Consider the following 26,969-nt stretch of genomic DNA (forward strand, 5'->3'; position numbering starts at 1 on the left):
AATTCCATTACCCCTTAATTCTATTTTTTCTACAAACTTTTTGAAGCCCCCTTGACTGTGATTGTTTTCTTCATTTATGAGAACGTAAGCTCCATGAGGTCAGGAACTCCCACCGTCCACCAGTGTGTTCCTGGAACACGGGGGCCAGAGGACGGGCATTCATTCAACGCTTGTGAAAGGACAGAGGAAACAAAAGGGGTGAAGGAAGAGGAAATTTCTCTTACAAAATTTACAATCTCACCACTCAGAATCACAGTAAATAATCTGGTCAATTTCCTTCTAATGTTTTCCCTTAATATTTGCATGGATAAATTTAAGAATTTTTCCCTGCTTTTTCTACACTTCATTTTCTGTCCCGTGTGCTTTCCGCGTGAAATGGCATAAGCAGCTTCACGTGTCATTCGACAGTCTTTACATTTGGTTTTTAAGTGGTTGCACAAAAATCCATTGTAATAGTCAAAGAAGTTTATAAAAAGTCCTTTATCTTTTAATGTGATTTTCCCACCTGAGCTTTTTGAAGCTCCCTTGAATTCTGTTGTTGTTCCTTTATATAACACCATAATTAAACTATTTTGTCCTTATCCCTGGTTATATCCCGTGAAGAAATCCCGACATTAGAGGCGCTGGGCCACGGGGCATTTTCAGGCCTCTAGTGTTAAACTGCCCTCTAACTAGATTTATCCAGCTTAGACTCCCACTTGCCCTACGGGGATGAGAATGCCCATTTCAATCACAATCTTGACAACACTGGTTATTTTTACTTAAAAAAAAATCTTGTCAATTTGAAAAGTAAAAACTGGTCTCATTTACATGCTCACTTCTTTACTAATGGGAAAGAACTTTTTCTCATACACTAACTAGCCACTTGTCTTTCTTCTTTTGCATATCATCCCCAACCAGTGCTCGTTCCTAGTGCACTATCATTCTTATTTATACAAATTGTTTGAGGAGGATATTAACTTGTCTCAACTTGTCTATTATTTTAAACTTTTGTTCATAGGGATATTAGATGTCTGAAAGCTTTACATTTTGAATAGTGAATTGATCCATTTTCTCTTTGAAAATTTCTTCATTGCTTTTACACTCATAATTCTTAAAAGTCATTTAATAATACATGGCTTTGGAAGTAAAAGCTATTAGCAAATAACAGTTTAATATACTTCAAAGGCCTCTAATTGGAGCACTAACTGTATCTAGAAACTGTATCTCCTGCTCATTCATTTCTCTCTTTTACTTTAAGTTTTTATTCATTTCTTGTTCTGCCCACTCTTGTCCATTTTGCCACAGAGCCATGCATAGATGGGTCAGGGTGTGGATGGCCAATGTCAAGTGCTGAGGAACAGGAGAAAGGGCAAAACATTCTATGCAAGCGCTAACTCTGCGTGACACAGACCACAGTACCAGTTGCCATCAGATAGGGAACAGACACACTCCAGCATTCATGGGTTGACTCTCCTTGTCCAGTGGACCCCTTGGAGGACAAGAGCCATCAGATCTGATACATGCAGATTATGTCCATATTCAGGTGTGGCTCGATTACAGACCTAAACATGTTCAAATCAGATCATGGAGGACAGACAGGGATAAGAATCCTTATCCCATTCTCGGCTGAGAACATCTTCAGGGAGATCTCCCCAGCCTCCTGAGATCCCAAACATGCTGGCTCTCGCGCAGCCCTCCCTACGTGCGGTAATGGGAGGCTGCCCCGGTGTACAGACGGAGCAAGGACTATGAGTGACCTCTTCCTCCGTGGCCTTCTTTTTGGCATCGTCCAACTTCTTCTTCTTGCTTTCAGGCATGAGATCATCTAGCCAGCTCAGCTCTCGCTTCGAGAAACAGAGATCCATGACTTTCCGGACAAAGACTAAGGCCAAGACCTGAAGAGAAAGGGAGAGAGTTAAAGGAGCCGACTCCCTCCTGGATTTAAATTCAGGGAGCAGTCTTCTTTCCACAGGGGACGAACAAAGTCAACTTCACACGCACCACAGTGTGTGCCGTTACTGAATGCCCGCAGAGTCAGGGTTTCAGTGAACTGTTCTAACTTCCTCAGAACGAGCCCTGATGGTACAGTAGTTACGCATCGGGCTGCAATCCACAGGTTCAGGAGTTTGAAACCACCAGCAGCTCTGGGCTGCTTTCTACCCCCATAGAGCTTTAGCCTCGGAAACCCTCAGGGGCAGGTCTAGCCTGTCCTGCAGGGTTGCTAGGAGTCATCACTGACTCCCTGACAGTGAGTTCGGTGTGGTCATCACAAGCCTGCAACCTAGAACCTGAGTGCTCGCAGTGAGAGGAGAAACCCTTCATCTGCTGAGATGACCCTGCCATCTCCCTCCCTCCCGGACACGGGTTCAGTGGGAAGGGCGATACTGCGGTGATGACCCTCTCCAGGAGCCCTGTGCCGGTGGTGCCGCCATGCCCAGCTCAGGCATACCTGTCACGGGGAGGAAGGCATCTGGAAGCCCCTCTTCATTTCCTGTGTTCCTCTGCTTGCTTATTCTCCCGCTGAGCCGTGCTCTGTGCCTGTGCTATACATCACCAACGAGACTGGTCTCCACCCTTGGGCCTGATGCCCATGTTCTGGATGCAGAAACTAAGGCCCAGGAAGAGAAGTGACTTGCCTACAACCTGACAGCTAACTTCTCTCAGAGGCGGGCCCTGTCTCCGGGACAGGCCCAGCGTGTTTCGCCTCACTACTGCTCCACTGGCTTCTCTTGCAGGGTGTTTTTGCCAAAGAGGAATAAGAAGATATACAGACTGCCCCGCGGGGGTTGACTGGGGCTCACCAGCAAGAGCTGCTGGCTGGACTACGAAGGAGGACAATCAGGCTTACAAATGCAATCCTCTTTCTCCCTAAGTTTAATGACTACTTTCTTCATACCTCCAAAATTCACAGACTCCCTTCCAGGCTGACATATCCAGAGATTTGCAATGTCTTTAACCAAATACTCAGTCCCTAAACATACCGTAATACCCAAATGTAGACCCTGCATGTATTCTGACAAAATTGAGAAACCCATCAGTAGGGTGTAGATTTTGGGAGGTGGGGAGTGTTAAGGAAAAAGGACACCCCTACACCAACAGCTCCCTCATTCTTTAATATTCTCCCAGCAAGGGTTGCAGAAGCACCTGGACAAATGAACAGATGCTAGTGCCATGTCTCTCTGATACTCTGATCATGCTTCTCAAACAGACACAGGTAAGTCAGGCCGGTGTTCTTATGACACAAGCAAGTTAGCCAGGAAAGTATTAAGAGCTTCATCATCAGCCTGGGTCGTAGGAGCCTGGGTTTTAGGAGACAGTTTGTCTGTCGCCTGCTGGACCACACACGGTTCAGCTTCCTTGGTCTCTTGTTCAAAGAGTCGAAAAGCTTCAGGTAGAAAAGCAATAAAGATGCCTTAGTCACTTGGCAGCGCTCACTCCCTCTCTCCCAGAGGCTTCGAAAGGGCGTGCGTACAACTTTAGACCCTTGTGATTGCAGCAAATCCTCACTGGAAGCTAAGTTGCTTTGAAAGTATTATGCAAAGTATTACCCACACGAAGAGAAACATTATTCTCTCCATGTCAGATTCACTGAGGAGGGGGGGAACAACCTGGTAGCCTTGGAAACTCAGCATGCAAACTGCGTACACAGCCGCACGCAGACCTGCGGCCCCAGGACACCCTGTGGCCAAGACCAGCGTAACCATCCAAAGCCTCACCATCATGGGAAAGACGATGGCAGCTGGGGAGGCCTTGATGACCCAGAGCAGGACCAGGCACGTGAGCTGGATGAGGGTGAAGAGGTGCACCTTGCGGAGTGGCACGTGGCGCAGGTAGATGAAGTCTGGCTGGTGCTTCGCTGGCATCCCAAAGAGCTTCAGCCGGTCAAAGAACTGCAAGGGGGACCCGACACGTGTTACCAGGAGCCTTTCTGGATCAGAGGCCTGCGTAGACGCTCCCACACACTCTAGCCCCTGCTCTCTGTTCCCACTGGGCAGGAACGGACACGGGGTCTCTGAGAGACCAAGTAAACTGGCCAAGGTCGCTGAGTGGCAGAGTCGTCATTGGCACCCATTTCTTTTCATACTGGGGTCAAGGTTCTCCCCCAACCCCCGCCCCATGTGGGTGTTCTTATATGAAGGAGAACACAGATGCCGCACAGTTACAGAAATGCCCTCAGGTCACATTAGAAGTCAATGTCTACGAAGGAACGACCCTGGGCAACCTGACAACACAAAGGAAGGAGTCACCCTCCAAGACATCCTCACACCATCCGAGGGATTCAAGTTATTAGAGACAAGCTGTTGCTTTTCTCTGCCGGGGGAACTCAGAAGAAGAAGGTGTGATTAAGAAGAGCAAAAGACAATATGACAGGAAGTCCCATTTGCTCACCTGAAGCAACTCCCATCACTCCCCCAGTCTCTTTATCAAGTCCCACAAAGTCAACCCCTCTCTTGCCACACAGTAGTGCTGTCTCCTTTGGGGGCGAGGAAGCCAGTTTGGTTCTTGTCCAACCCCTCAGGCCCCAGTCTACCAACACCCAGCAGAGCCCCTCAAGTCAGTAAGTATCCACAGAGTAGTTAATGATTGGAACCAGACCATCAAAGCCAGGTCACAGGGGAGGTCTGGGCCCTCATGCCAACATGACTGTTTGACCCACACTCCCAGAAAGGCGTGAAACAGTAAGCCAGCAAGACCAGGAGATGGCTTCTCAAGCACAGGCTTGTGCTTCCCTGCGCGGATAGCCAGTCCTCCTGGCCCAGACCAGACAGCTGGCCCAGTGGAGACACTAACCCATAGAGTACATACCTGGATTCCCTGGAGGGAAGAGACTCCCATGTAGAGGAACACTCCATAGAGCACTGGCATCGGGATAAACTGCAGGCAGAGGGGCAGAAGAGCCAGAGGTGAACCTTTCTATCGCATCATACCGTGCACGTAAGACAGTGTAAGTCTGCCATCTCCAAGGAGTGAAAGAGCTGCAGGCATGCGTTCGTTTCTCTGCCTGTGCGTGACTGAAGAAGTAGCAGAATAACAGAAACCATTTCATCCTAAAGCAATGACACTGCGAAGTATAGATGGGACCTGATTAAATCACAGGCAGACACTGACACACACACACACACACACACCCCCTCCCTCTTTAACCACCAAACGGATGCCTTTTTAATCTTTTGTAATCACACAGTCATCTCTGTGGGGATTTGGTGTATTTTCACAGATTAAAAGAATTCCCTTGTAATACCCATATATAAACTATCAAGGGCTCATGAGGGAGGGGGGAGCGGGGAGGGAGGGGAAAAATGAGGACCTAATGTCGGGGGTTTAAATGGAGAGAAAATGTTTTGAGAAACGATGTACAAATGCGCTTTACACAATTGATGTGTGTATGGATTGGGATAACAGTAGTATGAGCCCCTAATAAAATGTTAGAAAAAAAAGAAAGAAAAAAAAAAAGAATTTCCTTGTTTATTGACCAGAGACAGGTGGGGGAGGTTATCTTGTTGGAGGGAGTAACTTTGGAGGGAAATATTAAATCATTAGAGTACCCTTGGATATGCGAACATAACTTTCCCATCTATTAATCTATCACTTTCCCACCCATTAGTGGGATCCCGGGAGCAGCACCGGGAAGCGGGGAAAGTGGGCCAACAGGATCCAGGGAAGGAAAGTCTCCTTGGAAGTCCAAGCTTCACTTGCTTTTTCTCAGGGGCTTAAGAATCTTCCCAAACACTACTCCCCTCAGAAGTAGACCATCCTTGTTGGATTAAATGGTGCGCTGGCCCGGGAGTGGGTAGACCTCAGTTTGGTGAAAACCTGTGTCCTGGCAAGCCCTCCCGAGAGAACGCCCGCACCACCCTTTCGTGGCCCGGTGCTGGAGCAGCAGGAGCCTCGGGCTCCTCTCCAACTGCCAGCAAGACCCAGCCTGGGAGCCGAGTGCGGCTACGCCCAGAGGGTGGGTGCACGGGGCAGGAGGCATGAACAGAGGTGACAAGGTCACGTACAAAGCACCCCTGTACTTTTCACAGGAAGACAGTTCATTTTTCACACTATCCCTTTCAATTTACCACCCCCCTCGCCCAGGAAGGACCCTTGCAGTGCAGGCTACAGTGGCCAAAGAGTCGTCAAAAAGAGGCGTGGGAAACAGCCTCTAGAATGGTGGTGGCTTGTCTACACGGCCAGAGAGGTTTCCGGCTTCATCCATTTTTCTCACCTATTGACCCTCCACACACGCACCATTTGCTACTGTTCACACAGCTTCCATCTTTATAAGCCAAAGTCCCCCATCTCATGCAGGCCATTGCCCTGAGGTGCCCCCTGCCCCTTCTTGCTCACGGTACTCCCCCCTTACTGCCTCATCTCCTATTCACTTTTCACGCCCTGCACTGTGACTCGGCACTGTCAACCCACTGAGTCTCCGCCTGTCAAGTTAGGTCTCCATGCCGCTAAATTCCACACCCTGAGTCTGGTCTCCATCTTCCTAGATACCGCCCAGCAGTCTCCCCTGGAAACGACTCCCACCGTGCCCTCCTCCATCTCTGTCAACTCCTTCTGAGTCGTCTCTGTCCACCCTCTGTCCTAGGGCCCCTCTGATCCCATCCTTCTCTCAGCCCCCTTTTATGTCCGCCCTTCTCCTTGAACAATTCCATCCACTTCCTTGGCTTTCAAAACCACCTAGATGCTGTTAACTTCCCAACATTTATCTTTCGTCCAGAGCCCTCCTTGCCATCTCTCCTCAGATGCCTTCAGACGTTGAATAATCTCATCAAGCCTCACTCCTCGCATCACTGCCCCCCCTTCATGCAGTCTTCTCCATCTTAACGTCTATAGGACACTTGGCCCAGATGTCCAGTCATTGGCATAGCAACACCCTGGGTTCTGCCATTTTCCTCACCCCTCTCCACACCCACTTAACCAGCAAGAGCCTCGGTTCTGCCTTTGAGATGCACCAGTGCTGCCTTTCTGCGTATCTCGACCATCCCCGCCTTCCTCCGTAACCAGCCCTCACTCCGTTTCCCTGTCATTGTCTCACATGGAACAGCCCGACAGGCTTCCCGGCTTCTATTCTTCCCAACCCTACAATCTCACTCTTTAAACAGCAGCCACAATGACCTTTTGAAAATACTACCCGGATCTCCTCCTCGTGTTAAAATCCTTCAAAGTCACCTTTCCCACGGTGGACAAGGCCTTGAATGATCTGTCCCTGCCCACTCTCTAGTCCGATCTCACTGTGCCCCTACTGTAAAACTCGGCACTCTGAGCCAGAACCCAACCCAAACCACCGGCAAGTTGATTCCGAAGCAGAGATCCCACCGTAGAGCGACTTCCCACGGTTCCCAAGCCTGGAGATCTTTCCGGCAGCAGACTATGTTCTCCTCCTCTTGCCGAGTGGCCGGCGGGTTTGCACCACCGGGCTTTCTGTTAGTTGGTCACTGCTTAACCAGAGCTCCTTCCCCTGGCGCCGCGTGGCTCTGGCACTTCCTGGTACACATCACGCTCCTTTCCCACCTCAGGGCGAGCTATGCTGCTTCTTTCTTTCCTTCCTCCATCCCTCCCCCGCCCCCACCTGCAGCATGGCTGGCCTGGCTCCACCACTTCTGAAATGCCGTGTCTTCAGAGAGCCCTGCTCCGACCACGCGCACTGCAGTGGCACTTCTTGTTATCTGTGGGGGGGCTTCCTGCATGACGCCAACCGTTACGTGTTCCACGGCTAACTGAGCGGTTGGTAGTTCACACCCACCCAGAGGCTCCTTGGAAGACAGTCCCGGCCACCTGTCTCTGTGGGGGCACAGTTCTGCCTGGAAGGAGACACGTGGGGCTTCCATGAGCTGAAATCGACTCAATGGCAACAGTTTGGCTTTATTATGATGATGCTCTATCACTTGGCTTTATTATTATGATACGATATGATTATTATAGTACTGATCACATTCCGGAATTACCGGGCTTGTTTTGGTCACTACATGTAATCTGCCTTGCCCCACTAGAAGCAGCCCTTGCAGGATAGGGATGTGGCGTCTGGGTGTGTGTCTGTGTGGTGTCCCTTGTCTTCCCAGCATCCAGGAGGATGCCTGGCATCAACCAGGCACTTGGTATCTGTCAAACAGGTGACTCAACGATTACCTTCAACACAGTCGTCATGAAGACCGAGCAACCCATCAGCACAAAGATCATCAGGCCGGTCACTCTCTGCTCGCGGATGCCCAAGAACTTGGGCTGTTCTCCTGGCGCCGAGCACTCGGACTCCAGCCTGAGGCTATTCACGTGTGTGATGGACAGGACAGTTGCAGCCACGAACCAGGGAAGACCCATGAGGGAGCAGACACCCAGCATGATGGCCACCATCAGCAGGTCCAGGTGGTAGCCACAGCCTTTCTGTAGGGACCCAGAGTCTCGGTTAGCAGCAGTGGGCTGGATACAAGGGTGCACAGAACAGTGAGCTAAGGGTTTCTGACCCAAAGCAGAGAGGGGTGTATGGGTAAAAGGGAAGGGGTCCAGGAACCTCAAAGGAGTCTCAACACCCCTCCTGGTTAGGAGGGGCAGGGAAGGAAAAGGGAAGCCTCAGTCTGTCCTGTATTTGCCAGTATTCCATTTGTCACCATGTGTCCCCAGATCTCATCGCGAGTCTGGAACACTCAGAGATCCCTCCTTCCCTGGCAGAGCAACCAGAGGTCCAAGCTACGCCGTGATCATTATAGATCACAGACACTACGAAAGTTGCAAACACGTCTTTACTGGGTTCCTGCTGCCTATTCCGAGTAAGGACAGAATAGAAATGAAGAAAGGCATAAAGTCTCCACATACTAGAATTAATCCTATCTTTCTCAGATCCTTGGGCTCAAACTTCAGTCTGGAAAGTCCAGGAACAGACATTAATGGGAGGTACCCGTCTCTGGATGAATGTGACCTAGAATCTGACCGGAACCTCAGGCAAACCAGCTGTCCAGCTGCCTAACTCAGAGCATCTATTTAGAGACCACCAGGAATTCCGCCCGCGAGTTTGAGGGGAGAGCAATGCGTCTTAGCTACTTTCATAGCAGACTCTGCTCTAGTCCCCCTGCCCCCCAAAGCATTGCCATTTACGGAGGGATGGAAACCCCTGAAGAACACCTTACATGACTTCTTTTATTCAGGTTCTACAATCCCTGGTCTAGACAGACTTACCCCCAAACTGAAAAATAAAATGTAGCGGGCTACGACGAGTCCTTCTGGGTCAGAGGCTCTTGTTACCTTGAGCTTGTGTTCCCTCCTGTTAATGATGACCGCGGTGACCTGCTGGTCCATGAAGATCAGGATCGTACAGAGGAGGGCCGGGATAAGTGCAGCTATCACAGTCCACCAGGGATTGGGGCCAATGGGGCTGATAATCCACCCCCGATCATCCCTGGTTGGCTGAGGGAAACAGTAAACAAAGCTTTATTCATTTTAAATCAACTTAAGGAGAAACAGATCATACTGAACCCGATAACCATATTTCTTTCTGGTTCTGAATAAGAATCTTACACACACAGAGAAACACCTGAGAAAATCTATGACCTTATTGCAAATCTCCGTTGATAAAGTCAATTCTCTATGACCAACTTCCTGTGTAAGATTCACGATTCCTGTGCTTTCTTCCAACTATTCTCTAAACCCGTGCACACAGAAAGCAACTTTAGGCTGGCATGAGCTTAAGAAAAATGAATTTAACAACTATATCTAGTGTGTTGTTTTTAATTAAGACTTCCAAAGTCACTGCCAGTGAATGGTTCTGACTCATAGCGACCCTCCAGGAAAGAGGAGAACTGCCCCGCGCATTTCTTTCTTCATTCTTTCTAAAAAATAAATCATCTTTTGGGGACTCTTACAGCTCTTATAACAATCCACAGATCAATTGTATCAACCACATTTGTACAGATGCCCTGTGCATTTCAGAGACTACATATTACTCTTGAGAGTAGAGAGCCTCATCTCTCTCTTTCTTGGAGCAGCTGGTGGTTTTGAACTGCTGACCTTGTGGTTAACAGTCCAACATGTAAGGCACTATGTCACCAGGACTCTAAAACTTCCAAAGACAAATACAGTTTAGACGATTCTCCTCGCTGCTCCCCATCATATGTGTCGACAGCTCAGATGAAGGCACTGGTACACCACATCTCTGAGTTCACGTTGAACTGGTCCAGGGGCCTTCCATTAGCTATGAAAATAGGGGTCCAGGTACCAGGGACATGAGAGAGAGGCTCAATACTGCTGCGCTTGGGGCCTTACTAGATCACAGGAACCTCTGAAATGCTCCTGCAAGACTACAGCTCAGGTTGCTCATGACACACATGAACTCTGCGACCCCCTCACGCCCCACTCTCGTCCCCAGTTCCTGTGGGTCAGAGGAGTTGTTCACCTGCTGGCCCAGGAGGATGAAAGGCGAGTGATACAAATTGGTCCAGATCTGACCCAAGACTCCATATTGGTCATGGCTCTAGGACGCAGATCCTTCGGTAAAGCCCCCAAATCCCAAATGCCTTGGGCTTATTTTCTACAGTGTGTGACAGTGCTGTAAACAGTGGCTGAAGCTCAGCCGACAGAAAACGTGTTACACAGGGGACTGCGACCCCTAGGGGTGATACTAACATTCATTCAGCCTGGCTCTGGGGCGAGGAGCCCAGGTGGTAATGAGAGAGGAGAAGAGGGACAGACCCGCTCTGCTTCCTTGGGAGCAGGACCCGTGGGGAGCAGCATCTTCTTGGATATTCCCCCATTTCTTTTCTCTCTCTCCCTCCATCTCCCAGACGCCCCCTGACTGACTGCCTTAAGCCTGCTCACCAGAACACCTCCCAAAGGATGTCTTGCCTGCTCCCAAAGGCCCATTTTCACAGGAAGTCCTTCCTGCAGGGTTGACCTCAACTAGGTATTAGAAAGCTGTTGGTGCTCATTCACACAAAGGTGTGAATGCCATAGTCTCAGTGGTATGTTTTTTTAAAGAGGGTGCTTGTTAACCCATGAATTTCTAAGTGGTAACAAATCTCACAAAATAAAATGCAAAAAATTTCAGGCAATATGGAAAAAGATATTTTTAACCGGGATAGCTTCCGGGAGGGAGAGCGGAAAGGAGAAAGGGAGCGCAGGCCGTGTGTGTGGGGTGGGTGGGGGGGCATGTCCCAGCCTCCTCAGCGTCACTGTGCGTGCCTGTGCCTGCCGCTCTTGCCGCAGCTCATCGCAGCGCAGATGGACGGGCTCGGCTGCCCCACCTCATCACAGCGCAGATGGACGGGCTCGCTGCCCCACCGTCTCTGCTTACTCAGGGTATGCCCCCAGACTCACCACATTGGAGTTTCTATACAGGGATCTTTTGTTTTGCTTTCAGCGGAGATGTTTTAAAACACCCTGGAGGATGCTCAGATTCTTTGCCTGAGGCCTCGGAGCCCACAGAGGCCCTCCTGGTCCCAGGCCCAGCACAATGGCAAAATCCTGGGGGCAAGAGGACCCTGGCCTTTTCTTTCTTCCCAGTACTCTCTCGACAAAAGCACATGAACCAGACTTGACCATTACTGTGTCTGGATTCATTAAAGTAAATGTATGCATTCAGGTTTTAAATCCTCACATATTAAACAATGAGTGGCCTCAGTGACAATAAGCACCACTCTTCAGCTAGACAACCTCAGTTTTCTCTGCTTTAAGGCAAGATGGAAAAGTTTGCGTTTCTGAATTCAAAAACAAAACAAAAGACGCACTGCCATTGGGTCAGTTCTGACCCATAACAACCCTCTAGAGCAGCGGTTCTCAACCTGTGGGTCTCGACCCCTTTGGGGGCCGAATGACCCTTTCACAGGGTCGCCCAATTCATTACAGTAGCAAAATGACAGTTATGAAGTAGCAACAAAAATAATGCTATGGTTGGGCGGGTCACCACCACATGAAGAACTGTATGAAAGGGTCGCGGCCTGAGGAAGGTGGAGAACCACCGCTCTATAGGGTTTCTAAGGCTGCAAACCTTTTCAGGAGCAGACAGCTTCCTCTGTCTCCTGTTAAGCGGCTGGTGGGTTTGAACTGTCAACCTTAAAGGTAGCAGTGCAATATTTACCTGACAGCACCACTAGGGCCCCTTGCTTTTCTGAATTGCAAGGCGTCAGTGGCGAACGCTATACACCTCATCTCATGGCTGTGAAGGGGAAAGGTGTTGGCCCGAGTCTCCAAGAAATCCCTAAGGGCACCAAGGGCCCTGAGATCTGTTTACCTTGAACACATGAGGAACTTGAAGCTTTGGGGATGGGACTCCAATCAGAAAATCAACGATCACCATGGTGAAGATAGTGAGGAACACGGCAAAGTCACTCACCATGGAGCGGACCTAGCAGGGGACAAAATAGACAGGACACCTGTCACAGTAGGTTCAACAGCACAGAAAACAACTTAGAGTTGAGCCCATTTTCTTACATCCTCGGAAGAATCCTTTACTCTTAGAGCTGTACTGCTACATGCAGATTTACTGCACCCCAGTCAACGGCCATGAAGCGTGGAGACCATGGAGGGAAATGAATGCTGGATCCAAGGCGAGCCAGCTCCCCTCCATCTCTGGAGAGTGCGGCTTGGGGCATTTTCAGTCTGAGTGTAGGCCCTAGTTCTAAACATTTGGAATACAGCTTTTCAGGACCAAAGACTCGTTGCCCCAGACAAGAACCTTGGCATCACATCAATTCTTCCTAACACACAGCACTCAATCCGTCTGCAAGTCCTGTTGGCTCTCCCGTCAGAACACGCACAGACTCGGCACTTCTCACCGCCTCCGCTGCTCATACCCAGGCCCAAACCACCTGTCTCCTGTCTGAGGAAGGACAGCAGCTTCCTACATCCTGCTTCTGTCCTGTGTCTTCTACAGGTTTCTTTAAGCATAGACTCTGGAGTGAAAATGTTCAAACGTATGTCACAGCAGGTCACCTCTCTTCTCAAAACCTGAAAAGGTTCCTCCTTTCACCCAGCTAAAACTCAGGCCTTTCTGGTCCCCATCATCTTGCTGGTGCTCGCGCCTACTGCTCTCTCCACTCCCCTCTCTCAGTGCCAGCTTCACAAGCCTCCTTCTGCCTCTTACATACCGGAGAGTCATCCCCCGCCCCCCTTTGTATTTGGTGATCCCTCCACCTGGACCACTCTCCCCTCGGTGTGTCCTTCACCCCTTTACGTTTGCTCAAGAGTCACTTGTGTGTGCGAACTTCTCTTGACAATCCCACTGAAAAGTGGTCACTGTTTTCCACCCGACCATTGAATGGGCCACTGTCTGACTTGACTTTTCTCCATGGCATTTACTACTGTAAAAGGAAACAGGGAACAGAGAATCTGTCTAACTTTCATGGGCTTCTTACCCACAAAACCAACATTAGCATCAGGAAGCCCGAACCAAACTGCACAATATTGAGCTGCTTCACCACAGACGGCTCCACCCACTTGTCTTTCCAGCAGGAACCGTGACCTCATCATTGAATGGGGAAAAACGGCGGGTTTCCAGAATGTCCTTTTTGTTGTTGGCTAGCCCTTTTCTATGCTGCTATATGCACTGTGGTCGTCACCTAATCTCTCCATAGTTTTCCCTTTGCGGTGTCTCAGAGCTACCAAATCTTGAGGAGTTACTTTTTCAATGCTGACTCAGTAACCATCAAATACTTGGTCACCCGGCGACGGACAGAGAAAGTGGAAGAGCCAGTCCTCAGGAGGACTTCTTTTCTCCAGTGTAAGGAGGATGGCGTTCCTCCAGTCTGGAAGCGGTTAAGTGAGAAACAGGATTTTACTGAGCTGCTTCAAGGTGTGTTTTGAACAGCGGAGGCACTTGTCTTAAGAAAGGAAATGATTCCCCTGCCTTCATATAGAATGGCTGCTCAGAAGGAACCGTATCATCCCAATTTCTTTGAGTCTGGGTTATTTTTGGAATAGGACCATTTTGCTAGGGATTCCTACCCCTGTGCTCTCAGAGGACTGCCCCACTTTACAGTTTAGTGTAGCTTTCAAGGGAGGGAAAACTGCAGGTAACATCACTCGCCTCAGGTTCCGGCTCCCTTCCCCACTTCCGGTAGCTCTTCTCAGAACGTCACCTGTGCTCGCCGGACAGCTCTCCCCGGCAAAGCCAGGGCGGAGCAGCCTGGAGCCCAGTGGCCTTCTTGCCTCTGAACGCCCTTAGCATTCACCTCCCATTTTGATGTCCAACTATGTAATACGCTCTCCTATGAAGACGAGTGGTCTCTGTGTCTTCCTGTTGCACCTGGTGGCAGATACCACGCGCTGAATCGCTCTGGCATCCCCCACAGCACTGAATCTGGGCTAAGCATACAGCCAGCCTTGCAGAGGAAGCAAGCCCGCATACAGTCTGGATAGGAAACAAAGACCCCCCACTGACCGGTACTGTGCTCCCCTCCACTACTGTGTGCGCTCACCAAGGATGAAGAAGGACGCGTTTTAGGCTTGTGTGGGTGTACAGTACACCCCTCATCAACTGACCCCCTCGCCCCTTCTCACATCCTCCTCTCTGAATGTACCGGATTGAAGCCTCACTTATAAACCAGCACCATTTCCTCCTGGTCTGAGCTGCTTTTTAAAAGCTCATTTCCATACATCCATCGTATCAAGCACATTTGTCCACAGGTTGCCATCATCACTTCCAAAACATTTCTGAGCTGCTTTTTACAGCAGTGGCTCCTGTGGCCACTCTACACTCAGCCTATGATTCTGCCCAAGCTGGCAGAAGCTCTGATCTCCAAACAGCCCGTGCCATCTGCATCCTTGCAGCCGTGCACACCAAGCCAGGCGCCTGCTGACGGCCGCTGTCAATGGACAAGCGATGGCAGGGGCTACCGCGAGAACCATCTCTGGGAGAAACCTTCAAGGTTCCCGAAGCGTCCAAGGTGATCGCCCGGGGAACCATATCCTGAGCCAGCTCCAGCCCTAGCCTGCTAGGTGTGCCGGCATTCTGGAAATGAAACGGAACCCTATTCTGGAAGAGAGAGAGAGACTTGCTCTTAGAGCATTATTGCTCCCTTAACCTCAAAAAGTTGAAATCCCAAAGGTGATGTTTGAACAACACGGCACTGAACATCATGGCACTCGACTACACATGTGAAGACAGTTGAAATGTCATACGCTTTGTTACATGTGTGTGTATGTATGTGTGTGTGTGTGATATGTGCATTATATGATATCACAATTCTTTAAAAGAGGGAAAAGAAAAATGAATAAACACCATGTTCCAAAATGGGAGGAAAGGGGGCACTTTTAAGCATTAGTTCCTCACTTCCAACCCCACGTCTACGAAAGAGGCTGGCAAACAGCCGGAGAGAAGCTCCTGAGAACATCTGGGGCTCTCCGTCCACCAAGCAGGCGGCATGGAGGGTGCGAACGGCTCGCTTACATCCGAATCACGCCCAGCCCGCCCGCTCGGATTGCTGTGGATCGAGGTTACTCCTGACCAGCTACTCACTCTGGTGGGGAAATAGCGACTCGTCTTGAACGTCTTCAAGGTGCTCGAGAGGATAAAGGTGGTGAAAAAGAGGATGCAGGACCAGAAGAGCACATCCGGGGTGTAGGGCCCGTGGTGGCCACACGCAGAGCCCAGGAACTCTCCGTGCAGCTCCTGGCACTCCTGGGGAACAAGCACTGAGTAAGTCAAGGCAGCCCCGGAAATCCTCAGCGGCACGCTGCCGATGCCACCACTGCTCTCGTCCTGTGGGGCTTCCAGCAGTACCCCCTCAACCTCTACGCCACCAACGGGGGCCCCTCCCCTGTGCAGGCTCATTCTAAGGAGGGTGACCATTTATGGTCCTACCAAAGGCCACTTGTGAGAATGATGCCAGCACTGTCCTGAACATTGGAATGCTTTTAGTAAAGAGTCTCTCCAAACTTCAATATTCTTCAATCCCCACAAATTCCGGACCTTCCTGCTTCCGGACCTGCTTTATTCCACATAACCTCAGCGCCCATAAGTCGCTGGACAGGGTGAGCCTGGGAGCTAACGGAGAAGTTAGCTCCTTTACCCATGGGATGCAGATCACTTAGGAAAGAGAAGAGGAAGCCTTAAGAATGGATATCAATCCCCTTGCAGAGGTGCCTGGCTATCAAAAGGTGTAGCGTCTGGGGTCTTAAAAGCTTGAAAGTAAACAAGCGGCCATCAAGCTCAGAAGCAACAAAGCCCACATGGAAGAAGCACACCAGTCTATGCGATCATGAGGTGTCAAAGGGATCAGGTATCAGGCATCATCAGAACAAAAAATCTTACCATAGTGAATGATGGGGGGATGCGGAGGGGAGACCCAAAACCCATGAGTAGGCCACTGGAGATCCCCTTGCAGAGGGGTCTCAGGGAGGAGACGAGCCAGACAGGGTGCGATGTAGCAAGATGAAAAATACAACTTACCTCTAGTTCCTAAATGCTTACCCCACCCCACCCCCACTATCATGATATGAATTCTACCTTGCACGTCTGGCTAGACCAGAGGATGTACACTGGTACAGATAGGAACTGGAAACACAGGGAGTCCAGGGCAGATGATCCCTTCAGGACCAGTGATGTGAGTTGGCGATACTGGGAGCGTAGAGGGAGAGTGGGTTGGAAAGAAGGGAACCGATTACAAGGATCTAAATGTGACCTCCTCCCTGGGGGACAGACAACAGAAAAGTGGGTGAAGGGAGACACCGGACAGGGCAAGATAGGACAAAATAATAATTTATAAATTATCAAGGGCTCATGAGGGAGGGGGTTGGGGGGAGGGCAGGGAAAAAATGAGGACCCGATGCCGGGGGCTTAAGTGGAGAGCAAATGTTTTGAGAATGACAAGGACAATGAATGTACAAATGTGCTCTACACAATTGATGTATATATGGATTGTGATAAGAGTTGTATGAGCCCCTAATAAAACGATTAAAAAAAAAAAACCGGGGGAAAAAAAAAGAGTGGATATAAAATACTAGTAAACTTTACTTCTCAAAACACGGCAGTTTGGCTGAGGGCTGCCCTCCTCCCTCCCAGGAGTTCCCTGAAAGCACCCAGAGCGAGCACCAGCAGCTCCCAGACTTACACTCACTGTCAGGTTGGCCCAGCTGATCTGCGCAGCCACGATGTTGTGGTCCTTCCAGAACTGCAGCGTGTGGTTCTTCGGATTCTCCGGGAGAGCACACCTGCAGCTGCGGGGAACAGAGGGAACATTGCTGAGAAAAGCAACCAAATCGTAAACGAGCTTGTCCACGACGGGCCTCTCTCCTTTGCCCACTGCACACCCTGAGAGTCTGCCTATGAATTGCGGTCCATCTGTCCACATGTTAGTTTGTCATTCCTAAAGATAATCGGGGGTGGGGTGGGGGCTATCTAGGACAACATTGTGTTAACAATGAAACTTGCATTAGATGTACCCAGAATGGCCCCTGGTCTCGTCTCTCCCCGTGAGAATCAAGCAACATCGCGTGGATGACCGATCCTCAAGGAGGGTCTGCCCCCAACTCAGTGCTTGGCAGCAACTCCCAGGACTCAACAGCTTGCCCTCCAGAACCCAGCACATTTCTTTTCTGAAGACTGGAGTCTCCTAGAACTGGGATGCAAGCTCTTCCTGGTACTGGCGTGGTCCCCGACAACCCCTCTCTCCTCGCCCCCATGGCCCTTGCCTAGCTGCTGGGGCCAGGCCAGACCTGGCAGCGATGCTGGCTTCCCAAGGCCTCCTCATGCAAACCACGCTTGCTGCTTCTGTCTCACTAGGCAGCCTGTTGCCTCCCAGTCCCCACACCTTTTACTGGTAGCCTGAATGGGCTGAATCAGCCAACCTTGTCATGCTTTTTGATCTGCACATTTAATTTAATGATCCTAGCTTCTTAATTAAGCTAGCATCAAGATGCAAAAAATTCTCAACAGGTTAGAATAAAAAGGAGCAAAATGTAAATAGGGAAGGCTTTAACTTCCTACATTTTAAATTTGAGAACTCAGCTCGACACCTATTACCATAAAGCTGTCTCCAGGGTCAGGGAGCGCTAGCTTTACATTAGCACCACATGGAGCAACAATGAAAGGCAACCACACAAAATATCATCCCGAACTTGATTAATAAAGAATTACTAGACCTATACTCAAAGTCTATTAAATCCAGGGTTCGTCACTTCTATCTGTTGTCTCCCTCTAAAATCTAAGCTCCACGAGGGTAGAATTTTTGTCATGTTCATTGCTGTGTTTTCGGGGCATGAGAGTGCTTGGCACATTAAAATGCTCAACAAATATTTGGTACATGAATGATAAAAAGAAATCAAAGAATGAGCCTTATAGAAATCGGACTTCAATCCACTAGACTTTGAAGATTATGCTCCTCAATGGGTTGTTTTATTAGTTTTTTGGGGGGGTAGGGGGGATAAAATATATTTTGTAATTAGAATACTGTTTCTATTCATTCTGATTTTCAAAAGAGGAATGAATGAATGAGAGAACAGACACAGGGTATTAGTGTCGGACTGGCAACGCCCGCAGGGTGTGGACTCCCTCCTCTTGGGCAGCTTCAGATTGACGTGTTCACTCCCCACCCAGACCCTGCGGTCACGAGGGAGGGACGGGATGCGCCGAGCTAAGGGAAGAGCTGGGGGATGAGATGATTTACAGGGCCCGGAATAAATGGCTAAAAACGGAGCTAGAGATTGTTTTTCCTTTCCCACGGATCCAAACGATGTTGACCATATGAAGAAAACACAGGGATCTCAGCGGAAAAGCAGACAAGTATCTAGTTTTCTAGACCCTTATGATACAGCGTCAACTGTCCGTCTCTGCCGAATCGCCTCTGCAGTGTGTGCTTCCAGAGGCAGGGACCTCACTCGCTCACACGGGAATATAGTGTCGGGCAGGGGTCCTCAAACTCTGTAACAGGGGGCCAGTTCACTGTCCCTCAGACCCATTGGAGGGCCGGACTATAAAAAAAAAGGATGAGCAAATTCCTATGCACACTGCACATATCTTATTTTGAAGTAAAAAAACAAAAGGGGGAAAAACACGCGGCGGGCCAGATAAATGTTCTCAGCGGGCCGCCTGTGGCCCGCGGCTGTAGTTTGAGGACCCCTGGTGTAGGGTCTTACAAGTCCTTTCAACAAACACAGTCTTCTCAATTCCTAACTCAAATAAATTCTCCCTGCTACCTTTGCGGGGGTTGGGGGTGGGGTGGTGGGGTGGGGTGGTGGTGGTGGTGTTGTGTGTGTGTGTGTGTGTGTGTGATTTCAACGCCTGGAACCGAAACACGCTCTGGAAAGCACTTCTTGAGCTGCTCTGAGTTCTCAGTCTATCCTCCCCGCCATCCTCAGTTCAGGTTGTTCGCTCTGGCAGCCCTCCCAGTCTCCTCACCCTGAGCTCAGCTCCATTTCCCAGCGGGCCAAATTCTGTAACATAAGCTACAAGCACTCCTGCAACAGTACCATCAACCCTCAAACTCAAGCCCGCAGCTGCTTAGAAGGAGAAAGGAGTAGCGGCGAAGCACACTCACTAATAGAGGCTCAGGTGGTCCAGCTGGCTGTGCGTGTGGATGGGATAGGTCTCCACCAGGTGGATCAGCTTCTCTATGGCCTCGTAGATGAAGATAATGCAGATCAGGGAGGCAAAGGCTTCTTCAGTGAAGCGGGTAATGTAGCAGACCAGGGAGCTGGCATCCGTTGCCACGAGGACGATGCACAGGAAGGCGGTCCACAGACCAATGCAAGCTCGCAGGGAGAGGTATGACAGCGCGTAGTCTCTGAAACAAAGCCAGCGTGCATCCCAAGTGTGCGTGCGTGCGTGGGGTTCAGCGCCAAAGGACAGCTCCACAATGGGCTTACTTTATCTCACTTTCCCCGCAACCAGCACGAAAACCCAGGTCATCTCTAACTCTGACTGCATTCCACCCCTAAATGCTGTGCTGGGGCCTCGGTGACAACGATTTGCTTCCCTGTGGCATGTGCCTTGGCAAGGCCGTGGCAAGCAGGGCAGGAAGCAAGGTTCCCACGCATCCTAACAGTTGTGCCCGCTCCTGCTCAGCGCAGTCACAGCATGTTCTTGCAGGGGTACCAGCACATCGGCCCTTCGTCCACCTGCTCCTGCTGCTAATCGCCACGGAGGGGAAGATCTCCCAGGGAAGCAAGGGCACCCTCACCGCCACGGTCAGTGGGAATGTGGTGGGAGGACATTGGGCCAAGTTCACACGGACGAGAAACGAACGTGAGGAGTGGGAACAGCACAGGAACAGCTTTGAAAGACAAAACGCTGACTTCCCTCATGCCCCGGGGACAGAGCTCTTTCGCTTTCAGGCGGGGTGTCCTGGGGACACTGGATGCCTGTCCAAATGAGGCCTTTCCTCCGGGTTTCTTAAGACCCAGAACGCTGTTTGCCTGCTTGTCCTCCTCCCTAGGACCCTGGCATCCGACCCCGGCAGCACATTGACCACAGTCAGGCAAGAGCTTTTGAAAAAAACCAAAGGTCTTACTTGCAGAATTTAAACAAAATCTTTTCAAACACAAGCACGGGCCCGGTACTTCCCAAGATGGTGAGAGCTTGCCCCGCAAACAAGGAGTAGGCGATCCCGGTCATGGAGGCGCCGAACAAGGATTCAATTGCACTCTGGAAGGGAACAAAACGACCACTGAGCCCCAGGCCGGCAGTCAAGAGTCACACGGGCTCACGCACATTCCTGACTTAGCTTTCCGGCTGTGCACGTCACTTGCTTGCATCTCATCTTAGCAAGAGCGACGTGCACACACCGCCTAAGACTTCTGTAAACAGACGCCAGCTACTCTCATAACCCAGGCGCCCACACCCATCCACGTGCCTGTCCCGTCCTCAGCGACGTGGGGCGCTGCAGTGACTCCCATCAGGATCCAAATCTAGACAAAGGCCACGGGGAGACTGCTCACAGGTCGTCATACAGTCACCTTCAAATCTTGATTTTGAATGACATCACTGTATCTATTTCTCATCCTTCGGGGCATAGGAAATTCTACTGCGCAAACAGCTACTGAAAATGCTTTTCAAGCAGAAGTGTCTATTCTATAGGGAGAGCGGTGGTGTTGGTTAGACTGAAGGTGGGAAACACGATCATTCCGTCAGAAGGCTCCTATCTCTTTTGTCCCAGTGACGGGAATTTCCCCCCAGTGGCTTGGCTGCCACCACACAGTTTAGGTCTTGTTTGGGGTCCCGAGAAGGGATGAAAAGCTCTTACTATGCGTCCCTCAGTGGCTTCTCCAAGCAATCCCCCGAAGGTGATCACAGGTGACATGCAGGCGCAGTAGAGGAACAGAAAGGAGGCCAAACACTGTAAGCTGAGTGCATCCCGGTAGTCGCTCCAGTACCAGGGGGCCTTCCGCTTGATGTCCAGCACCAAGCCCCCGAAGAGCCTGCGGAAACATGGCAGACAGGCCGCTAATGCCGTCCCTCGTCCACAAAAGCATATGAGCAACCCACATTTGAAAATGTGCTCTGCGTCGAGGGAATGCTTTGGCTTTAATTTGGCCCCAAGGGCAGGAGAGCTTTCTGGGGTCCGCACAGATTCTATTTGCAACAAAGAACATGACTTCCAGTACATTCAAATGCTTATCCCCCACATGAAAAATATTAACTTAGGCCTACACATGACCAGTCAATGCAACGTTCAAAACGACTCCCGTGAAAGTGTGCATTTGCTTCAAAATTCAAATGCTGAAGTGTGAGGGAGGACATGTGCAAAATCGAACCAAGGTATTAAAATAGTTTTATTATGTTTTCCAAGTGAAAAAGCCCTATCAACATGCATTTACCTACTGTACTCTTCAGGGATTGGCATAATAATTAATTCATACAGTTGGCAGGCCGATGAGCAGGTGCTTCGTGCCAGGGTGCGTGCCAAGGGCTGGAGATGCAGCAGGGACCAAGACAGACAATGACCACCCTTGCCCCCCAGGTCCCGGGCCAGTGTGGGAGACAGGCAGTGTGGTGGGGTGCTCGAGTAGCACCGCACGAGAGGGGGCACTTCAACTGAGACTTGAGGCTGTGCCAGGAGTCAGCCAGAGGAATGCCCCCCAGAGATGAGAGCACATGGCTGGTCACGATGCTGAAAGATGAGGAATATGTGGGCGATGCCGTGTGAAAGGGACCAGGCTGGACAAGCTGAGTCGCGGCAGGCCCTGGGAGCGGCTCGAAGGGATCAGAAGCTGACTCGTGGCAGGTCCCTGAGAGATCACAGACAGGGAGAGAGTGGTTTCTACAAAGGCCGCTCTGGGGGCAGCATGGCAAGCTGGGAGGCAGCGGACTGGGACTGAGAAGTGGGTGGAGTTGAGTGCTGTGCAGAAGGTGGAGCCACAGGACTTGATGGCACAACCACAGGATCCCTCTCTGCTTCCCAGGAGGAGACAAGATCTCTCCCACCAAAGGAGGCGTCCTCCCCCAAATGGGTCACTTTGGCTAAGAGTGGAGTCACTGCGCCATGGTGAAAGTGATCAGGGAAGGTTGGTGTGATGGAAGAGCCACTCAGCATTCCTTCGATAGGACAAATGATCTGATCTCCCCTGTAATCTTCTAAAACCCAGTGGCTGAGATAACAAGGAGGGCTGTTACTTACAGAAAGAGGGCTGTCACGGATTAAACTGTGTCCCCCCCCAAAAAAATATGGTCAACATAGCTGATAGGCTGTGAGTCTCGGTGGTTTGGCAGTTCTGTAATGATGTCATTGGACACTTAGGTAACGGTATAATCATTCCCCATGAGGGATTACGATGGGATGCAATGCCCTTCATAGGTCACGGGCCTGAGCTGGCCAAAGGGGGGTTTCCTTGAGGTGTGGCCTGCATCACCTTGTGTCTTCTAACCGATCAAAGAGAAGAGGCAGGAGCACAGGAGGGACCTCAGTAGCAACAACAACAAAGGAGCCAGGAGTGGAGCACATCCTATGGACCCAGAGTTCTTGCCAAGTTTATGCCAGGTTTATGCCAAGACAGAGATGGCCAAGGAGCACTGGATCACAGATGTCAGGCAAAGGCCTGGGCATTTCCCCAGAGCTGGCACAGAGAGGAAGCTTTCCCCGAGAGCTGGTGCCCTGAATTCAGACTTCCAGCCCCACAAATGGTGAGAAGACATTTCTGTTGTTAAAGCCGTATAGCAGCACGACATAACTAAGACAAGCACATAATAACTATATGCAAATCTTAATTGATTACAAGCTGGACAAATGAACTCTAAAAGGAGATACAATATTACGAAGACAGCCATGAAATACTTTATATGGACTTAGCCTTCAGTAATTTAGAGAATTATTGCTAATCGTGTTAGATTTGCTACTAGCCTGATGGTGATTTTTTTATGATGTTATTAAATGAAGATGCATATTTACAGGTAAAATGACATACCAGTGGTGATTAGGTTTTAAAATAACCTAGAAAACACAAAACTAAAATAAGATTGGGGAAATATTAATAATTCAGGGGAGAGATCATACTTTAAAAAGAAAAGAATAAAAGCAAAGAAAAAGCTAAAACAAGCTACTCTAATGGAAAGAGGCCGAGCCAGTTTTGCCTTCTCTTTGCCTGGAGGCGGCCAGCGAGGCCTGGGAGCTCATCCCAGAAGAAAAGAGCCCGCCACCTCCCCTTCCTTCCTTCTCCAGTCAAATATTCTTCCAGAGCTCACAGCCACGGGACACAGGCAGATAATGAAGGGTCGCTGTTCCCCGACTTTCCCGCTGGTTTGGGTGGGTGTCCTTGGGAGTCACGTCTCCTCAATGGGCAGCAGCACCATCGCCACCGGAGTCTGAGTTTAGGAAAGAAGCACAGCACCCCCGTGGGCGGCTTCAGTGGTAGCCCATTTGGGGATCCCAGTTCAGGTCAAGGGGCGACCCACAGCCATCCTAGTTCTACCTCAGCGCGAGAGCTAAAGGTTCCAGAGAGTACGACAGCATCTCACTTTATCTTTCTTTAGGAGCCCTAGGCGTGCAGTGGGTTGTGTGGGGCTGCTAACGACAAGGTCGGCAGTTTGAGCCCAGCAGCAGCCCCAAGAAAGAGAAGGCTTTTCACGGTCTGCTCCCGTAGAGAGTTACAGTCTCCGGAACCCAAAGAGAGCAGTTGGAGCCTGTCCTATCGGGTCCCCAGGATGGAGTCAGAACTGGCAGTGAGTGTGTGCTTCAGCTGTGTGCCGACAGCCCATAAAGCCTGACAGGCAGCCAGGATTCACCTGGGGCAAGATTCAAGAACAGCTCAATTCTGAGTCAACATCTCATCTTAGGACCACAATGTCACTTCTTAACGACCTATCGCTTTCTTCTGCAAGAAGGAAGCCACCCCTCACCCTGTGCCCCACTGAGGCCCCTGGGGGTCGGAGGTGCCTTCTGAGAGAAGCGAGTGCCTGTGAGTAACAGACAAAATACTAACGTGAAACGGGTGTTGCAAAGCCACAGAAAGGCAGGGCATCTAGCCCATTACAGGGGGAGAGGATCTGAGATTCCATCGGTGGTATGACTAGAATAAGACCTGAATGCAATGTAAGCAGGCAGCTTGATGCCTCAAGTCATGAGAAAAATCAAGCCAGAATTACCTCAGATGCTAATCAGACAGGGATTCTCCTTCTTATATTTTCTTTTCTTTCCCTGTCAATGCTGTCTGGATGTTACGTTTGGGGGAGCAGGAGGCACACTGGGATATGAATTTAAGCTGGATACAAGAAAGAACTTACCAGTTGGGGGGTTCACTGGGCTCTGGAGCACTGCTTTAGGGTACCCTTCTCTGTGGGGCTTTAAGGACAGGCCCGCCTCGATGCGCTTTGGAAGAAAACGGTTCAAAGCGTGGAGGGAGTTCATTGAGAAAGGCACTCTTAATGCCTTTGTGTCATTAACCTTCCCAAAAGTGGCATTCTCAATAAGGGACACGGATCTACCCTGGAAGACCCCTTTCCAGAGGCGCCCCCTGCAGGGAGCTTCTGGGAACACCCTAGAGAGACGCTTCGTTGGTTCTGTAGGAGAACGCAATAGCAGCGCTGCCGAGAGGTGGCTGTAGGGCAGCTCACCCCACTGCCCTGAGCCCGAAGTGAAGGGTCAGCTAACAGCACCCCAGCATTGTTTTCAACGTCTCCTTTCACCCCTTCCTGAAGTCTACTCTACCTCATCTTCAAATGCCCCTCAGCCGATGAGGGGCACCTCCCACGTCTCTACAGCTCGGCTCCATTGTGCGACGTGACGCGGATAAAGCAGCTTCTCCATCGCCAAGAATTACAACGAGCGGTTTGAAGAGCTCATCAAACCAGGCTCGTGTGGATCTGTGTCTGTGTGGTGGTGCACCTGTAGAGGAAGGCTCATGCTGACACCCCACCGACTTTAATAAGGTTGGGGAAGGAACCAGAGTTGGCACGAAACTATGACTCCCTGATGCCAGCATTCGGCCACCGGACCTAGAGAGCTACCCTGGGAGAGGGAGACCGCGCGTCTCCCGGGACTCTTCCGATAAAAGAGCAGGAGCTCAGGGAGAGGAAGTGGCTCCCACACTGAGCACAACTAGACCCTGGGCCCAGACAACCCTTTCCGCTCTGCCAGTTGTCAAAATTCCTGGCACAGCTTTAGGGAAGGGCTCTCTCAAACTCTATCTGAATTGTAAATGAAGTTCTTCGGCCTTTGTGATTAAGCATGTTATGGTCCTGATAATCAGAACTCTCTTTTGGGACTTCAGTCACCATTTCTAAGTTTCTAGGACTACTGGGATTCAGCCCAATGGCCTCCTAACCCCCTCAGGTAGAATTGATTCTAAGTGTGGGTGTGCCAGTGTCTGCTTCCCTTACCAACTTCCTATGTTCTTGGCACCAAAATACACCTAAAATCTCACCTTTGTATGGATATCTGTTTGGGGGAGACCCTTTTGCCCTTAATTTCATAACTTTCAAACTCTAAATCCTGGGGTATAAATGCCCTTTGTACCCAAAAGATGAAATTACATCATTTGGAAATACTAGCATATCCATCACTTAATATTCTTCTCCCCAAACGATCAGCTCGCTTATTCTGTAGAGAGCTGCTTCCCCGACACTGCCTCGCAATCCTAGGCTTCCCCGCCCTGTTCAAATCCTCCCAACATCAAAGAAAGGGCTGAACTCCCATTGGTTGCTCCCTCTCTTCGGCGACTCTTCCCCTTAAAAGGGTGCTTTCCTCCAGCGCCGACTCTTCAGAGCCTCTCACACTGACAATAGCCTGCCTTCCAACAGGAAACACACCTCCACAGCCGGACACGGCTGATTAAAGGCCACATTCCCCTGCTTCTCCAGCTCCTCTCTGGCTTCTTCCGGAATTTCTATGAGTGAAGGAGTTAAAAAAGCAACTTTCTAACAGTCCCAACGAAAACAGACCTGCGTTTCTGTTGGGTGGAGTCCCGGGAAGGAAACAAAAGGGAAAACAATTTCAAGCAAAGAAGTGATGAAAGCCAAGGAGTGGTGGCCATTCGACTGGTCTCCCAGCTCAGAGGCTGCATCCAACCCGTCTTCCTCAAGCAGAAGCAGGAGGCAGCCAGTGCCACAGCCTCCACTTTCTCCCCTGCTCTGGGAACGCCCCTGAACGCCACACCACCCGAAGAACATCATCCTTGCCATCCTCCCACCTGGGAGTAAAATCTCCTACTCTGGGAACCTGCTTTCCCTTCCCTACGATAAAGGACCTCCACCCAGGACACATCTTTAACACCTTCCACCAGAAGAGCATATGAGAGGGCTTCAATGACTCCAGGAAAAGTCTACTCTATTTCAATTCCATTTTCCGTGAACTTTTTGAAGTCCTTTCATATAGTTCCTATCCTGAGACACACTCATTCCTAAGAGAGTACTTATCTTCCTACTCTTAAGGAGTTTCTTAACCCGGAACCATCATTTATCACCTGTCCATTCCATGCTATAAAACACAGGCAGCACTCTAGAGTAGTGGTGCTCCACCTTCCTAATGCCGTGACCCTTTCATACAGTTCCTCATGTTGTGATGGCCCTCTGTGTTCTGGGTACTTTAGAGAAACAAATCCACAGCAACTCATGTATAAGAGAGAGTTTTATATAAAGGTTAAGT

General features: G+C 50.1%; 1 protein-coding gene across 1 annotated transcript in view; it reads right to left on the bottom strand.

The window, feature by feature from the left end:
- The window catches only part of SLC4A8 (solute carrier family 4 member 8), a 64,078-nt gene that overhangs the window by 4,915 nt on the left and 32,194 nt on the right, over positions 1 to 26,969 (bottom strand). The window contains exons 11-21 of the mRNA XM_030884740.2: positions 21,138 to 21,312; positions 20,406 to 20,539; positions 19,434 to 19,679; positions 17,010 to 17,115; positions 15,416 to 15,577; positions 12,191 to 12,304; positions 9,211 to 9,372; positions 8,104 to 8,355; positions 4,789 to 4,857; positions 3,699 to 3,872; positions 1,740 to 1,877 (exon numbers count right to left, since the gene is read on the bottom strand). Of these exons, the coding sequence (XP_030740600.2) occupies positions 1,740 to 1,877; positions 3,699 to 3,872; positions 4,789 to 4,857; positions 8,104 to 8,355; positions 9,211 to 9,372; positions 12,191 to 12,304; positions 15,416 to 15,577; positions 17,010 to 17,115; positions 19,434 to 19,679; positions 20,406 to 20,539; positions 21,138 to 21,312 (1,732 nt within the window). The remainder of the gene's footprint in view (positions 1 to 1,739; positions 1,878 to 3,698; positions 3,873 to 4,788; positions 4,858 to 8,103; positions 8,356 to 9,210; positions 9,373 to 12,190; positions 12,305 to 15,415; positions 15,578 to 17,009; positions 17,116 to 19,433; positions 19,680 to 20,405; positions 20,540 to 21,137; positions 21,313 to 26,969) is intronic.

This window comes from Echinops telfairi, unplaced genomic scaffold (assembly GCF_000313985.2).
Source record: "Echinops telfairi isolate 266 unplaced genomic scaffold, ASM31398v2 ScPeMD7_12;HRSCAF=54, whole genome shotgun sequence".
In the NCBI taxonomy this organism is placed as follows: domain Eukaryota; kingdom Metazoa; phylum Chordata; class Mammalia; order Afrosoricida; family Tenrecidae; genus Echinops; species Echinops telfairi.